Raw genomic sequence first — 14,518 nt, forward strand, 5'->3', positions numbered from 1 at the left:
AGTGTATGTGTACCCTCCATTTCCTCTCATTCCAAAAGTTCTACAACTTATAAAAAGAACAAAGGTTCTGGCAATCCTCCGTTGCTCCGGACGGGCCAAGGAGGACTTGGTACGTGGATTTGCTGGATCTACTGCTGGAAGATCCAAGACCTCTGCCTCTTTGGGATGATCTTCTACTGCAGGGGCCGTTCGCTTATTATGACTTACCATAGCTACGTTTGACGGCATGGCGGTTGAGCGCCAGATATTGGTTCGGAAGGGTATTCCGAGCGCTGTTATTCCTACCCTGATACAGGCTAGGAAGGGGGTAACGGCTAAACATTACCATCGAATTTGGAAAAAGTATGTGTCTTGGTGTGAATCCAAGAAGTTTCCTGCGGTGGAGTGTCAACTTGGACGGTTTCTCCTTTTCCTGCAAGCAAGTGTGGATATGGGCCTGAGATTGGGCTCCATCAAGGTCCAGATTTCGGCCTAATCCATTTTCTTCCAGAAACAATTGGCTGTTCTCCCTGAGGTTCAGACCTTTTTGAAAGGGGTTCTGCACATCCAGCCTCCCCTTGTGGCGCCAACGGCAGCCTGGGATCTTGACGTGGTGTTGCAGTTCCTGCAGTCGGATTGGTTTGAGCCTCTACAGGAGGCTGAAATCAAATTTCTCATGTGGAAGGCGGTCACTTTGTTGGCCTTAGTGTCAGCGCGACGTTTGTCGGAATTGGGGGCTTTGTCCTGTAAAAGTCCCTATCTGATCGTCCATGAAGATAGGGCGGAACTCAGGACTCGTCCACAGTTCCTTCCTAAGGTTGTGTCTACTTTTCATATCAACCAACCTATTGTGGTGCTAGTGACTACTGACTCCTCCATTGCTTCCAAAGCCTTGGATGTTGTGAGGGCTTTGAAGATCTATGTGAAGAGGACTGCTCGTCACAGAAAATCGGACTCTGTTTGTCCTGTATGATCCCAAGAAAATTGGGTGTCCTGCTTCTAAGCAGTCAATTTCTCGCTGTATCATGTTCACCATCCAACATGCATATTCTACGGCAGGATTACAGTGTCCAAAATCGGTTAAGGACCACTCTACTCGTAAAGTGGGTTCTTGCTGGGCGGCTGCCCGGGGTGTCTCTGCTTTGCCGAGCGGCTTCTTTGTCTGGGTCGAACACGTTTGCTAAGTTTTACAAGTTCGACAGGAAACTGGTGGTGATGTGGAGTCACTATGGGTTGAAATCTCAAGTGGGGGTATTGATGCAAAAAAACTAGTCATAGGCACGTGCTACAAACAGCCAGATATTAGCAAACATGAGGAAGAACAACTCTTGCAACAAATCGAAACGGCTGCGGGATTGGGGGACACCCTTGTGATTCGGGATTTTAATTACCCGGATGTAAACTGGAGTAACGATTCATGTGCTAAAACGAGGGGCAACAGGTTCTTAAATATGTTAAAGGATCACTACTTGTCTCAATTAGTCGAGGACCCAACTAGGGGTAAAAGCTACCTTGGATCTAGTAATTACTAATAATGTAGATATTATATCAAACACCAAAGTTGGGGAGACTTTGGGTAGCAGTGATCACTATATGATCACATTTGACATCAGTTTCAGGAAACCTAGCTACAGGGGTTCCACCAAAACTTTTAATTTTTAGGAAGGCTAATTTCAGCATGCTGAGATGTGCACTTAACGACATAGAGTGGGAGATTTGGTTTAATAACAAGAATACTTCGGAAATGTGGGATGTTTTAAAGGGGTTGCTGGATAGCAATATTCATAAATTTATTCCCATGGACAGTAAACGCAGGAGTATTAAACTCAAGCCGATGTGGCTTAACAAGAAGGTTAAGGCAGAAATGGATAAAAAAAGCGGGCTTTCAAAGCATTTAAATCTAATGGAAAGGAAGTCTTTCAAGTATTACAAGGGATGTAATAAGAAAAGCAAAAAAGCAATAAGAGCAGCTAAAATGGAAAATTTAAAAGCAAATTGCTATAGTTTTTTCATCCGTATTCACTAGAGAATAACTGATGGTGGGAGTAGAGCATAACAAATGTGACCGTAAAGATCCATGGTTAGAAACTTGTTTAAGTGAAGAAGTAATCAGAGAGAGACTAGGCAAAATTAAGGTTAATAAATCACCTGGTCCCGATGGACTTCACCTGAGGGTTCTTATGGAGCTTAGTTCATAACTAGCACGACCCCTATACTTGATTTTCAATAGTTCAATTAGCTCAGGCATGGTACCGAAGGATTGGCGTATAGCTGAGGTAGTGCCATTATTTAAAAAGGGATCCAAAAATATTCCGGCCAGTTAGTTTAACGTCTATAGTGGGGAAAATATTGGAAGGAATTCTAAGGGACAGCATACAGAAGTATCTACAGACCACTAGGATTATTCGCAAGAACCAGCATGGGTTTGTGAGGGACAGGTTGTGTCATACTAAATTAGCTTCTATGAGGAAGTGAGCAATAATCTTGATCAGGGAAAAGCAGTGTATGTGGTCTTCCTAGATTTTGCAAAAGCCTTCGATACAGTGCCTCACAAGAGACTGATCATCAAATTAAAGGAGCTTGGCCTAGGAATAACTATTTGCACATGGATAAGCAATGGTTGTATAACAGGGTACAGCGAGTATTGGTCAACAGGAAATCCTCAACCTGGTCCCCAGTAGTCAGCGGAATACCACAAGGGTCCGTACTCTGTCCACTACTATTCAACATATTTATCAATGACCTGGAAATAGTCCTTGCAGAATGATCTATCTAAACTTGAACTCTGGGCGTCTAAATGGAAAATGAGGTTCAATACAGACAAATGCAAGGTTATGCATTTCGGGACTAAAAACAAACTTGCAGCCTACATACTAAATGGGGAACGACTAGGTAAAACAGATTTGGAAAAAGATTTGGGGGTACTCATTGATAATAGGCTTAATAACTATACACAATGTCAAAGCGCAGTAAAGAAGGCAAGTAAGGTGCTAGCGTGCATAAAACGGGGAATTGAGTCTCGGGACTCGGATGTAATCCTGCCGCTGTATAAAGCATTGGTACGCCCGCACCTGGAATATTGTGTTCAGTTTTGGGCACCACTGTATAAAAAAGATATCGGTGAACTTGAAAGGGTTCAAAGGCGAGCTACTAAATTGATTAAAGGCCTAGAGGGACTGGATTATGAGGAAAAGGCTTAATAGGTTGAAAATGTATAAACTAGAAAAGAGGCGTCTAAGAGGGGATATTATTATCTTCAAATATGTAAAGGGACATCACAAAGAGTTATCAGAGGAATTATTTATTAGAAGAACACAGTTTAGGACACGTGGGCACTCGCTGCGACTGGAGGAGAGAAAGTTCCGAACGCGACGGAGGAAAGGGTTCTTCACTGTTAGGGCAACTAGGATGTGGAATTCCCTGCCAGAGAAGGTGGTAATGGCGGACTCTGTAAATGGATTTAAAAAAGGAATGAATACATTTCTGAATGAAAATGATATCCAAGGTTATAATAATTAAAATATCAACATGGTTAATCCAGGGGTGTTATGAGTTATAGTAGTTAACTAGTCATAAAACATTATTCAGCGGGTATGTAGATTCATCACAACTTAATACAGGTTGAACACGATGGGCAAATTGCCTCTTTTCAACCTCAATTACTATGTTACTATGACACTTTGGTCTCTGATGACCCCAAGTTTGGTCAGGCAGTTCTGCAGGAGCCTGTGCGCTCTCCCTCCCGTTCTGGTAGCTTTGGTACATCCCCATGGTACTAATGTGGACCCCAGCATCCTCTAGGACGTAAGAGAAAATAAGATTTTAATTACCTACCGGTAAATCCTTTTCTCGTCCGTAGAGGATGCTGGGCGCCCGCCCAGCGCTTCTTTATCATGCAGTGGTTATTTGGTTAAATACTACCTGGTTCCTAGGTAAGTTCTGTGTTCGTTCCTGTTTCAGTACTGTTTCAGCTGTTGCTGCGTTTTCCGGCCTGTTGGCCGGATTTGCCGCCTTGTGTGAGCAGGTATGAATCTCGCCACTATCTGTTTATTTCCTTCTCTCAAAGTATTTTGTCTCCTCTGGCACAGTTTCTAGACTGAGTCTTGTAAGAGGGGCATAGAAGGAGGAGCCAACCCACACTGTTGAACTCTTAAAGTGCCAATTGCTCCTGGTGGACCCGTCTATACCCCATGATACTAATATGGACCCCAGCATCCTCTACGTACTCCGAGAAAAGGATTTACCTGTAGGTAATTAAAATCCTATTATTTTTTTTTCTCCTACAGATTGTACCAGTTGTCTAAAGCTGGGAAGCTCTGTGTTCCTGCCATGAATGTCAATGACTCTGTCACCAAACAGAAATTTGACAACTTGTACTGCTGCCGAGAATCCATCCTTGACGGGTAATGGAGAATACTGTGATATCTAACTTTGCTATTAAGTGTAAGACCAGGTACACACTGGTCAATATATTGATGAACGAACAATATATTGCTATCAGATCAGCGGGTGTGTATACCCGATTTGTCTGTGAACGAAGCCATTCAGACAGGATAGGTCAGCCCTGCAGCACAGCCGATGCTGATAGGTCATCTTGATATATCTGTATATCTGTACATCTGGCTGTGTGTACGGTCAATGTGTTAGGTTGGCTGCAGCAGCCATTCAGTATGACGTTACTAGTGGATGACCATATTCAAATGACTGCTACTAAGCAATATCGGGTGGCAGATTGGTAAGTAAGTGTCTTACAAAAGATTGTTTGTGTAGAGAAGTGGGAGGTACATTTAAGTGTAAAAAATTGTTAATAGAGATCTCCGAAGTTTTTTATTTTGCTGTAGCTCTGCTGTCCCCTGTCTGCCCGCGGCTCTCCCTTGTCCTGCCGCGGCTCTCCCCATCTCCTCCTCTCCCCATCTCCTCCTCTCAGGTCCCTCATCTCAGTCCGACTATTTCTTAAGTCGAACTGAGATGGTCGGAAACGGGGCCTAAACCTGTAGAATTTGGCCCCGTTTCCTTCAGTAGTACGCGAATCTGCAGCTATACCGCCAATTCACGTACTATTCAACAAGTCGAATTCCTCGATTTGTCGAATAAAAATGCTCGGGACTGAATAGGTCGGAACCCCTTTCCGACCTGAAAAAGTCGAAAACTGACGTCTTTTTTGACAAGACTGCAGTTTCAACCTTAATTAAATATACCCCATTGTCTTTTAAGGTTTAATGTATGTTAATATTTGTAAAAGCATTTTTAAAATTGTTTTGTTTCCCCTTTATTACAAAAAAATAATAAATATGCAGCATTAGAAAAGTACTTCTGTTTGTTTGTTTGTTTTGTTTTGTTTTGTTTATTTCATTTTCCCATAGTTACATTTGTAAACTGCTCTAATTTTCTGTTCTTCCCGCACCCGAGAATAATTAATAATGAATGGATTTAATCCTAATTGTAAAACAGATGTCTGTAAACAGTAACTGATTTCTTCTGCAGATGTTGCAAGATATATAGTGCTGGATATACACATCTTTAAAGTGACATTAGTGCACCCTCATTATAAATCCATTGCTGTATCTCGGTGTGCATGAAAAAAATAAAGTAATGCATTAGTGTCAGGTTATATAAGGATTCTTTTGTAGTCATGTGTCATTTATACAGGAGTTGGATAATGGCAAGTAGATAAATTGTGTTCTGTTTGCTTTGTGTCTGCTAATCATATACTATAAAGTAATTTTCTCCGGCAGGGTCCACAGGTTATCCACAGGATAACAATGGGATATGATGAAGGGACAGCGGATTTGCACCAATCGGTCAAAGCTTTTCCGGCCTCACAGCATGCAACGGGCCCGTCCATGCCTCCTTGCTCAGGCAAATCAGTTTTTTGTTTGGTGCGGCAGGAGCCGGACCATGGTCAGGGGGATGCTGGTTCTTGGGAGCCCTAAGCTTTATTTTATTTTCTGCTGCGGGGTACACTGGGCTCCACAAGGAATGGACAGTGGGGTGTAGAGTAGGATCTTGATCCGAGGCACCAACAGACTCAAAGCTTTGACTGTTTCCAGAATGCACAGCGCCGCCTCCTATATCACCCCGCCTCCCAGCACAGGAGCTCAGTTTGTCAGTTGGTGCTGCAGTAAGCAGGCACTTAACAGAGGGGCTGCTCCAAGCAGCCCTGAGAAAAGCTTTTTATGAGGTAAAAAGTGAAGACTTCAAGGGCAGCAGCGGTGGTAAATGTTTTGTGACATACACTGCTGCAGCTCCAGCTCTCCCCAGCGGCGCTGTACACTCCCGAGCCCTGGTTGCCGGGTACCTACAGCGGAGGCTCTGGTTTTCTTCATCTTATACACACACGGCTGTGGCTCTCCAGGATCGCGTGGCCGCGATTCGGGAGGTGGTAAATGTCTTTATCGCGATCCGGCGCGGTCAGTGGGAGGCGGTCTGCGCGTGCTGGCGGTGGACACTGTGGCAGTACAGGCGATCCCACTAGATCACCAGGGCATGGGCGCAGGTCAGGTTTTCTCTCTAAACCACTTCTTCTTTCGCCCACAGTACCCGGTGGTTTTGCCAGCAAGGGGGATAAGGCTTAGACCTGAAGCCCCAGCCCCAGGGCGCCATTTCCCGCAAATGTTCCCACCCTGGAGCTGCATATCTGTCTTTTCCTCACTCCCCAATCAGTGTCTGCGGCGCCATTATCCCTCAGCTCACTGTTCCTGGGACTGCTTGGGCAAATCCTCCTATGTAAAGCCGCCTGTTTGTCAGCGCTGTGCCTTTACATGACACTTAAGTATTCTACCTGCCTTTTTAGTCAGTGTTAGTAAGAAAGAGTGCATTTAGTCAGGGTTTTATAGTACAATTACGCTGTGATATACATCCAGTTCTTACTGTGTACTGTTATATCTACTGTTATATAGCTGTGTGAGCTAGTCCAGAGCAGTATTATTGTCTGTAATAACCTCTGCATTGTACAAACTGTGACCTTCTGTGTGTGCATTTGATAGCTGAGTGTTGTCCATCTCGTGTCTTTCACTCAACTTGCTATCCCTATATTCTATAACCTGAGGGGGCTTGGTGCGTCAGGTGTTATCTAATATAGGATTTTCACAAAGATATACAGTATTACGTATTTTTCTCTGTGATTTGGTCACCATATCTCTCCTTTATCTCTGCTAGTGCTGACTACACTGCGCAGGGATATTGTGCTGCTGATAATTGTACTGTTACCTCATACTGCAATTTATGTCATGTCTGCTTCTGAGGGTAACGGTTCTGGGGCGGAACACACTGCTGGTGTTGCTGAAGCCACAGGCACATATGAGGAGAATATAGCAGCTGTGGGTTCTGGTTCTGAGGGCTCCTTGACCCCCAGTGGGACTGTGGCATCGGAGGCACATACTGACCCTCCGTGGGCCGCTTTTTCCACGCTTCTGCATACGCTAGTTCATAAGCTAACACCCCCTATGGGACCCCCAATGCCGGTACAACCATATATGGGCCCTGCAGCAAACCCGCCATGGGCGGACGATTTATCTGCTCAATTGAAGAAGTTGAACCAGTCCTTGACTACTAAAAAGTCTGACCAACGCTCGCCTAAGTCCAAGAGGTCCGCTAAGCGAGCGCTCGTCTCCTCACAATCCACTGCTGTCACTGACACCTCGTCTGATGAGGACGGCACTTACACTGACCCCACAGGTTCTGACTCGGATACGGCTGATGGGGAGGGTAGTTTACATGTGGATGTTCCTGACCTTTTTGGAGGCTATTAAGTTAATTCTGCAGATTACGGATGATCCCGAGCCATCCCTGCTGCCTAAGAAACCAGATAGGTTCAAGCGTCAGAAAGTGGTTAAACAGGTTTTACCTCACTCTGATAACCTAGTGGCTATACGTCAGGAACCCTGGGAAAACCCGGGTACGAAGTTTGTGCCTCAAAAGAGGATGCTGGCTCGCTATCCTCTCGCGCCAGAGCTGTCTAAGAATTGGGAAACACCTCCTCCAGGGGACTCACATGTGGCTAGGATGGTGGTTTCCTCAGCTTTACCTGTCACTGCCGTCTGAAAGAGCCTACGGATAAACGTGTGGAGAGTTGTCTAAAAGCGATTTACACCCTCACGGGTGCTGCACAAAGGCCTACTATTGCAGCTTCATGGGCTGCTGAGGCTATTGAAACATGGGCCTTGGAGTTGGAAACTGAAATCTCCTCTGACCATGCTAGACAATGCTTGTCCTATATTGTCACAGCTTCTCGATATATTAAAGAGGCGGCTTCTGATGCCGTTATCCTGGCAGCCAAGGCCTCTACTACGTCAGTGCTGGCTCGCCGGATATTGCTCGCCAGCTGAGATCCTTGGTCTGTGGATCTGGACTCTAGAAAAACCCTAGAGGTACTCTCTTTCAAGGGAGATATTCTGTTTGGGGACGACTTAAATAAGATAGTGGCTGACTTGGCTACTGCCAAAACTGCCTGTCTACCTAATACCGCTCCTTCTGTGTCGAAGGCTAAAGGTACGTCCTTTCGACCTTCAGGTAAAGCAAAAGGTCAGGTGTACCATAAGCAGGCCCGCACTTCCAAACCTGGTAAGCCGAAGCCCAAAAGAGCCTGGGCTGCCCGTCAGCCAGCTGCCAAGACGATAAGCCTGCCGCATGACGGGGCGGCTCTCCCCCTGGGGGATCCCAGGGTGGGAGGCCGGCATCTAGGATATACCCAGGAATGGTTGAAGACCACTTCAGATGCCTGGGTACGGGAAGTCGTCACTCGAGGTTACGCCATTGCCTTCAAAAACCGACCCCCTCATCGATTTTGCCAGACAGTTGTCCCTTTGGACCGGACACTGGCAAAAACTCTACACTCGGTGGTACAGACCATCCTGGATACAGGAGTCGTAGTACAGGTGCCTCTTGCTCAGAGGGGCCGGGGGTACTATTCTCCGCTGTTTCTAATCCCGAAACCGAATGGGTCCTCCCGGCACATTCTCAACCTCAAGGCATTGAACAGGTCAGGTTTATGAAGATTTCCAAGTTCCGTATGGAAACCCTTCGCTCTATAGTTCTGGCCTTGGAACCTGGGGACTACATGGTCTCCTTGGACATGCAGGATGCTTACCTGCATTTTCACATAGCAGTGTCACATCAATAATACCTGAGGTTTGCTATTGGCAACATCCATTACCAGTTTCGGGCGTTACCTTTTTGGTTTAACAACTGCTCTGCGAGTCTTCACCAAAGTTATGGCGGTGATGACGGTGGTACTCCGCCGTCAAGGGGTCAGGATACTGCCGTATCTGGACGACTTGTTAATCCTGGCAAATTCCCCAGATCTTCTCCTGTGTCATCTGGATATGACGGTCCGGTTTCTAAAAGCCCACGGGTGGCTCATCAACTGGAAGAAATCCTCCCTGGTCCCTGCTCAGAGCATGGTGCACCTGGGAGCGCTGTTAGACACTCACAACCAGAGGTTGTTCTTGTCTCAGGAGAAAGTCCTGAACCTTCAGGACAGGATTTGTTGCTTCCTTTCTCGTCCGCAAGTGTCGATACATTCGGCTATGCAGGTGCTGGGCCTCATGGTGTCAGCATTCGACATGGTGGAGTATGCTCAATTCCATTCTCGCCCCCTCCAGAAGCTGATTCTAGTCAAATGGTGGGATGTCCTGCCTCACCGGATCAGGTCTCACATGATCTCATTGACTCCGGAGGTCCGTCTGTCGCTGCTCTGGTGGCTCCAGGACCAACAATTGTGCAGGGGCCGTCCCTTCTGGATATCCAACTGGGTCCTGTTGACGACAGATGCCAGTCTAAGAGGTTGGGGCGCGGTGCTGGAGCAGCACTCCTTACAGGGTCGGTGGACCAAGGAGGAATCTCTCCTCTCGATCAACATTCTGGAGTTGCGGGCGGTCTTCAATGCGTTGAACCTGGCCCAGCATTTAATTCAGAATTGTCCTGTTCAAGTACAGTCGGACAACGCCACCACAGTGGCTTACATAAATCATCAAGGCGGCACTCGAAGCCGTTTGGCAATGAAGGAAGCCTCACGGATTCTACAGTGGGCAGAATGACATCTACCGGCAATATCGGCAATATTCATTCCGGGAGTCCTGAATTGGGAAGCGGACTTTCTCAGTCGTCAGGACGTGCATGCCGGCGAGTGGGGCCTCCATCCAGAAGTGTTTCAACTCCTCGTGGAAAGGTGGAGCCTTCCAGATGTGGATCTGATGGCGTCTCGATACAATCACAAGGTTCCGGTCTTCGGAGCAAGGACAAGGGATCCTCAAGCAGCATTCGTGGATGCGCTGGCGGTGCCGTGGAGGTTTCAGCTGCCGTACGTGTTCCCTCCGGTGTCACTCCTGCCCAGGGTAATTCGGAAGTTCAAGCAAGAAAAAGGAAATCTGCTTCTCATAGCTCCGGCGTGGCCCAGACGGCACTGGTTCTTAGACCTGCAAGGCCTATCGTCAGAGCGTCCACTTCTACTTCCACAACGCCCAGACCTCCTCGTTCAGGGCCCTTGTGTCTACCAGGACCTAGCGCAGCTATCTTTGACGGCGTGGCTCTTGAAGCTTCCGTCTTGAGGGCTAAGGGTTTTTCTGAAGAGGTCATTAAAACTATGTTGCGGGCCCGGAAACAGTCTTCTGCTCGGATTTACCATAGGGTCTGGCATTCATACTTTGTTTGGTGCGCATCTAACAATTATGACGCTTCCAAGTTTAGTACAGCCAAACTTTTGGCTTTTCTGCAGCAGGGCCTAGATTTAGGCCTGCGTCTGGCCTCCCTCAAGGTTCATATTTCTGCCTTGTCGGTGTGGTTTCAGGGAAAAATTGCGACTTTACCTGATGTTCATACTTTCACTCAGGGTGTGTTGCGTATCCAACCTCCCTATGTCCCGCCTGTGGCTCCTTGGGACTTGTTGGTGGTTTTGGAGGCGTTGCAGGAGCCTCCATTTGAACCTCTTGGTTCAGCTGACCTTAAGTGGCTTTCCCTTAAGGTGGTGGTCTTGCTGGCTATTGCCTCTGCTAGAAGAGTGTCTGATCTGGGTGCCTTGTCCTGTAGTTCCCCATATCTGATTTTTCAACGTGACCGGGCGGTTCTTAGGACTCGTCCCGGATATTTACCTAAGGTGGTTTCTTCGTTCCACCTTAATCAGGAGATTGTGGTTCCAACGTTTGTCTCTCCTGATTTGTCTCCCAAAGAGCGGTCTTTGGATGTGGTACGGGCTCTCCGTATCTATGTGAAGAGAACTGCTTCTATTCGAAAATCTGATTCTCTTTGTTTTGTTTGGATTTCACAAACGTGGCTGGCCTGCTCACAAGCAGACCCTGGCCAGATGGATTAGAATGGTGATTGCACATGCTTATGTGAAGGCTGGTCTGTCAGCTCCTGCTCACATTACGGCCCGTTCTACTACTCGGTCTGTTGGACCTTCTTGGGCGGCACACCGTGGTGCGACCCTTGATCAATTGTGCAAGGCGGCTACGTGGTCCTCTGTGAACACGTTCATAAGGTTCTATGCCTTCGATACTGCCGCTTTCCAGGATGCTTCCTTTGGACCCCGGGTTCTTGTGCCCGCTACAGTGCGTCCCCTCCCATAAGGAACTGCTTTAGGACATCCCCATTGTCCATTCCAGTGTACCCCGCAGCAGAAAATAAGTTTTATGGTAAGAACTTACCTTTGTTAAAACTCTTTCTGCGAGGTACACTGGGCTCCACAAGGCGCCCACCCTGACGCACTTAGCTTCTTTGGGTTCATATGGCATTAGCCGCTGACACTTCTCTTGTCATGAGTGTGGTATATGTGGCTTCTAATCGTTGTCTCTTCCTGCTACTGCATTGGGCTGGTTAACGAAAACTGAGCTCCTGTGCAGGGAGGCGGGGTGATATAGGAGGCGGCGCTGTGCATTCTGGGAACAGTCAAAGCTTTGAGTCTGTTGGTGCCTTGGATCAAGATCCTACTCTACACCCCATTGTCCATTCCTTGTGGAGCCCAGTGTACCTCGCAGAAAGAGTTTTAACAAAGGTAAGTTCTTACCATAAAACTCGTTTTTATAGTCTTACTAGTTTTTTGAGTGATCTTTCTGAACAGCGTCTTATACTTACCTTAGTAAGAGTCGCTCCAACAACTCTCCGCCGGGTCGCAACAACGCTTACCCACGGTACAAGTGCTGTCTCAACGGGCGTCTGTGTCTGATATACTAGCAGGTCCAAGCAGATGTTACCAGGCTGTAGTCGGAGTACGGGGAGAAGGTAAGGCATCGGTTCCGCTTAGATGTGGAATACAGACACTGCCGCACTGTTTTGGGAGGAGACTACCAAACAGTAGCTGGCGCGCCGTAACCACGGGTGCTCCAGCGCTAGGCCTTAGGGATCATAAGGTGCCAGGATTAGTTTGAGGCTACGATCCGTAGGGTTGATGTCAGTGGTGGGGAGTCGGACGCTCTTCTGGTCGCCCCTCCCCCCAGTTCATGACCAGTTTCCGTGCGTCTCCCGCCATGAGCTGATTGCCTCACTTCCGTCTCAGACGCTACCACGAGGGGTCTCTGTCGCAGCATAGGCCGCTATGTCTGTATACACTAAGGTTACCGCTAAGAGACCGGGTCGCAGACGAGTGCGTCTGCGAGCACTAGCGTTCACTGAGCGTCTGTGTCCACTAAAAGTTCCCGGAGTGGTAGTGTACACTAGTAGCGTCTGGATCCACTCTGCGTTCGCTAATGTATTGATCGATCCTGGAAGTGGGGTGAGTCTCCCTGTATCCCACTCTACGGAGTACGGGTTATACAGCACTAAATTTCTCTCTACTTTTGTTAGTATGAATAGTTAACTTTAGTGCCTATTGCATATGAGTTTGTGTACATTACTGTGGTTTTCTTCGCAACGTGTCTGAATACGTTAAATAACTGTGTAGAACAGAATTCAGTAAATGTAGTCCTACATATTTGAAATGTGTTCGTAGTTGATATGCTCATATGACTAATATATTACAAGTGACTGACTGCTAGTGTGATTTCTGACTTTATATATGTTTGTCAGTGTTTCTTCTGAGCCTCAATGCTGGTGCTTGGATTGGGGTCAGATTGATATCACTTTAAAACAGTATAGTGATTACAGTCACAGATTGTGTAGTATACTGTGTAAAGCTGATTATCATGTCTAAGAGCGGCAAAGGTGACAAGGTTACATTAACAGTAACACCAACACTCATAACATGTTTATCCTGCAAGGTGGGGTTATCAACTCGGCATCTGGCACATGATGGGTTATGTGCAAATTGTTTTGCGTTTCAGCAGATTGCAAGGCAGATCCCTGTTCAACGACAAATAGACCCACCTTGGGCTATGTTTGCACAAACCTTATCCAGTATAGCTGACAGGTTTGTTCCTATAGCTTCAACCTCAGGAATATGGTACACTATTAACCCATACATGCAGCTCCCGTCTTATGGTATAGCCCCAACAGCTTCTACAAATCAACAAGCTAATAAATCAAGGGTAAATATATTATCAAATTCACAGGCTGCACAGGATGATACATCAGATAAGGATAGCTCCATATACTCTACTTCACCATATGAAGAACAAGTAGAAGGTTTGAGCTCAGATGATATAGCTGAGTTAATTGGAGCAATGAAGGCTATTCTGTCTTTAGAGGATTCAGCAGAGCCAATAATAAAAACTAAGGCACAAAAGTCCCAAAACAGGGTTGAGTTTCCAGGGTCAGAGGAACTGACGGAAATTATGGAGGAAGCTTGGGCTACACCCAATAGGAAATTTAGAATTCCAAAAAAATGGGATTCCTATTACCCTTTTCCAACTGGGGACTGTTTAAAAAGAGAAGTGCCTCCTAAGGTAGATACGCACGTCATTCGATTGGTGCGAAAATCTATTTTGCCTTTACCATCAACATCTTAAATGTCACAGACAGAAGAGTGGATGGTTTTTTTGAATAACATTTGTCAGGGGAGGTCATAAGGCCAGCTATGGCCTCAGCCTGGATGGCAAAAGCAATAGCTGAATGGGCTGACGAACTGGAAAACGGGCTTTCGGCACCTACGAGGGAGCCGGAATACCATATAACTCGTATAAAATAGGCTGCCCTATTCTTAGAAGAAGCAGCAATGGATATGGGTACGACTGCTTCCAAAGCGTCAGCCTTAACGGTAGCTGCTCGCAGAGCAATTTGGCTACGTACATGGATAGTTGATTCAGAATCCAAGAAGGTTCTGGAAGCTTTGCCTTTTGTTGGGAACATTCTCTTTGGTAAGAAATTGACAGATATTCTGGAGTTAGAAGCAGAATCCAAGAAGGTCAGGTTTCCTGCCAGTTATAATCTTTTTTTTTTTTGTGTAAACTGTTTTTATTAGTCAAAGCAGTATCCAAAAACATTACAGAAACATTTTCAAAAAAACAACAACAATACAAAGGACAAAAGACAAAAGGAGGGCATACAGAAACATCGTGTAGCATATATCCATCAGTACCCCCCACATCAAACGCCCTTAGCCGAAGTATATCTGTCTACATTTCTGTCATCATTAAAACTTATAAGTGAAGAGCATAATATCAAAAACAGC

The 14,518-nt window shown here is 46.3% G+C and overlaps 1 protein-coding gene across 6 annotated transcripts in view; it reads left to right on the forward strand.

Annotated features, from left to right (window-relative positions):
- AHCYL2 (adenosylhomocysteinase like 2) overlaps window positions 1-14,518 on the forward strand; it is a 301,797-nt gene that overhangs the window by 230,105 nt on the left and 57,174 nt on the right. For all 6 annotated transcript variants that reach the window (XM_063926721.1, XM_063926723.1, XM_063926722.1 and 3 more), the window contains exon 8: window positions 4,266-4,382. In XM_063926721.1, coding sequence (XP_063782791.1) covers window positions 4,266-4,382 — 117 coding nt within the window. The remainder of the gene's footprint in view (window positions 1-4,265; window positions 4,383-14,518) is intronic.

This window comes from Pseudophryne corroboree, chromosome 6 (genome assembly GCF_028390025.1).
Source record: "Pseudophryne corroboree isolate aPseCor3 chromosome 6, aPseCor3.hap2, whole genome shotgun sequence".
NCBI lineage: Eukaryota > Metazoa > Chordata > Amphibia > Anura > Myobatrachidae > Pseudophryne > Pseudophryne corroboree.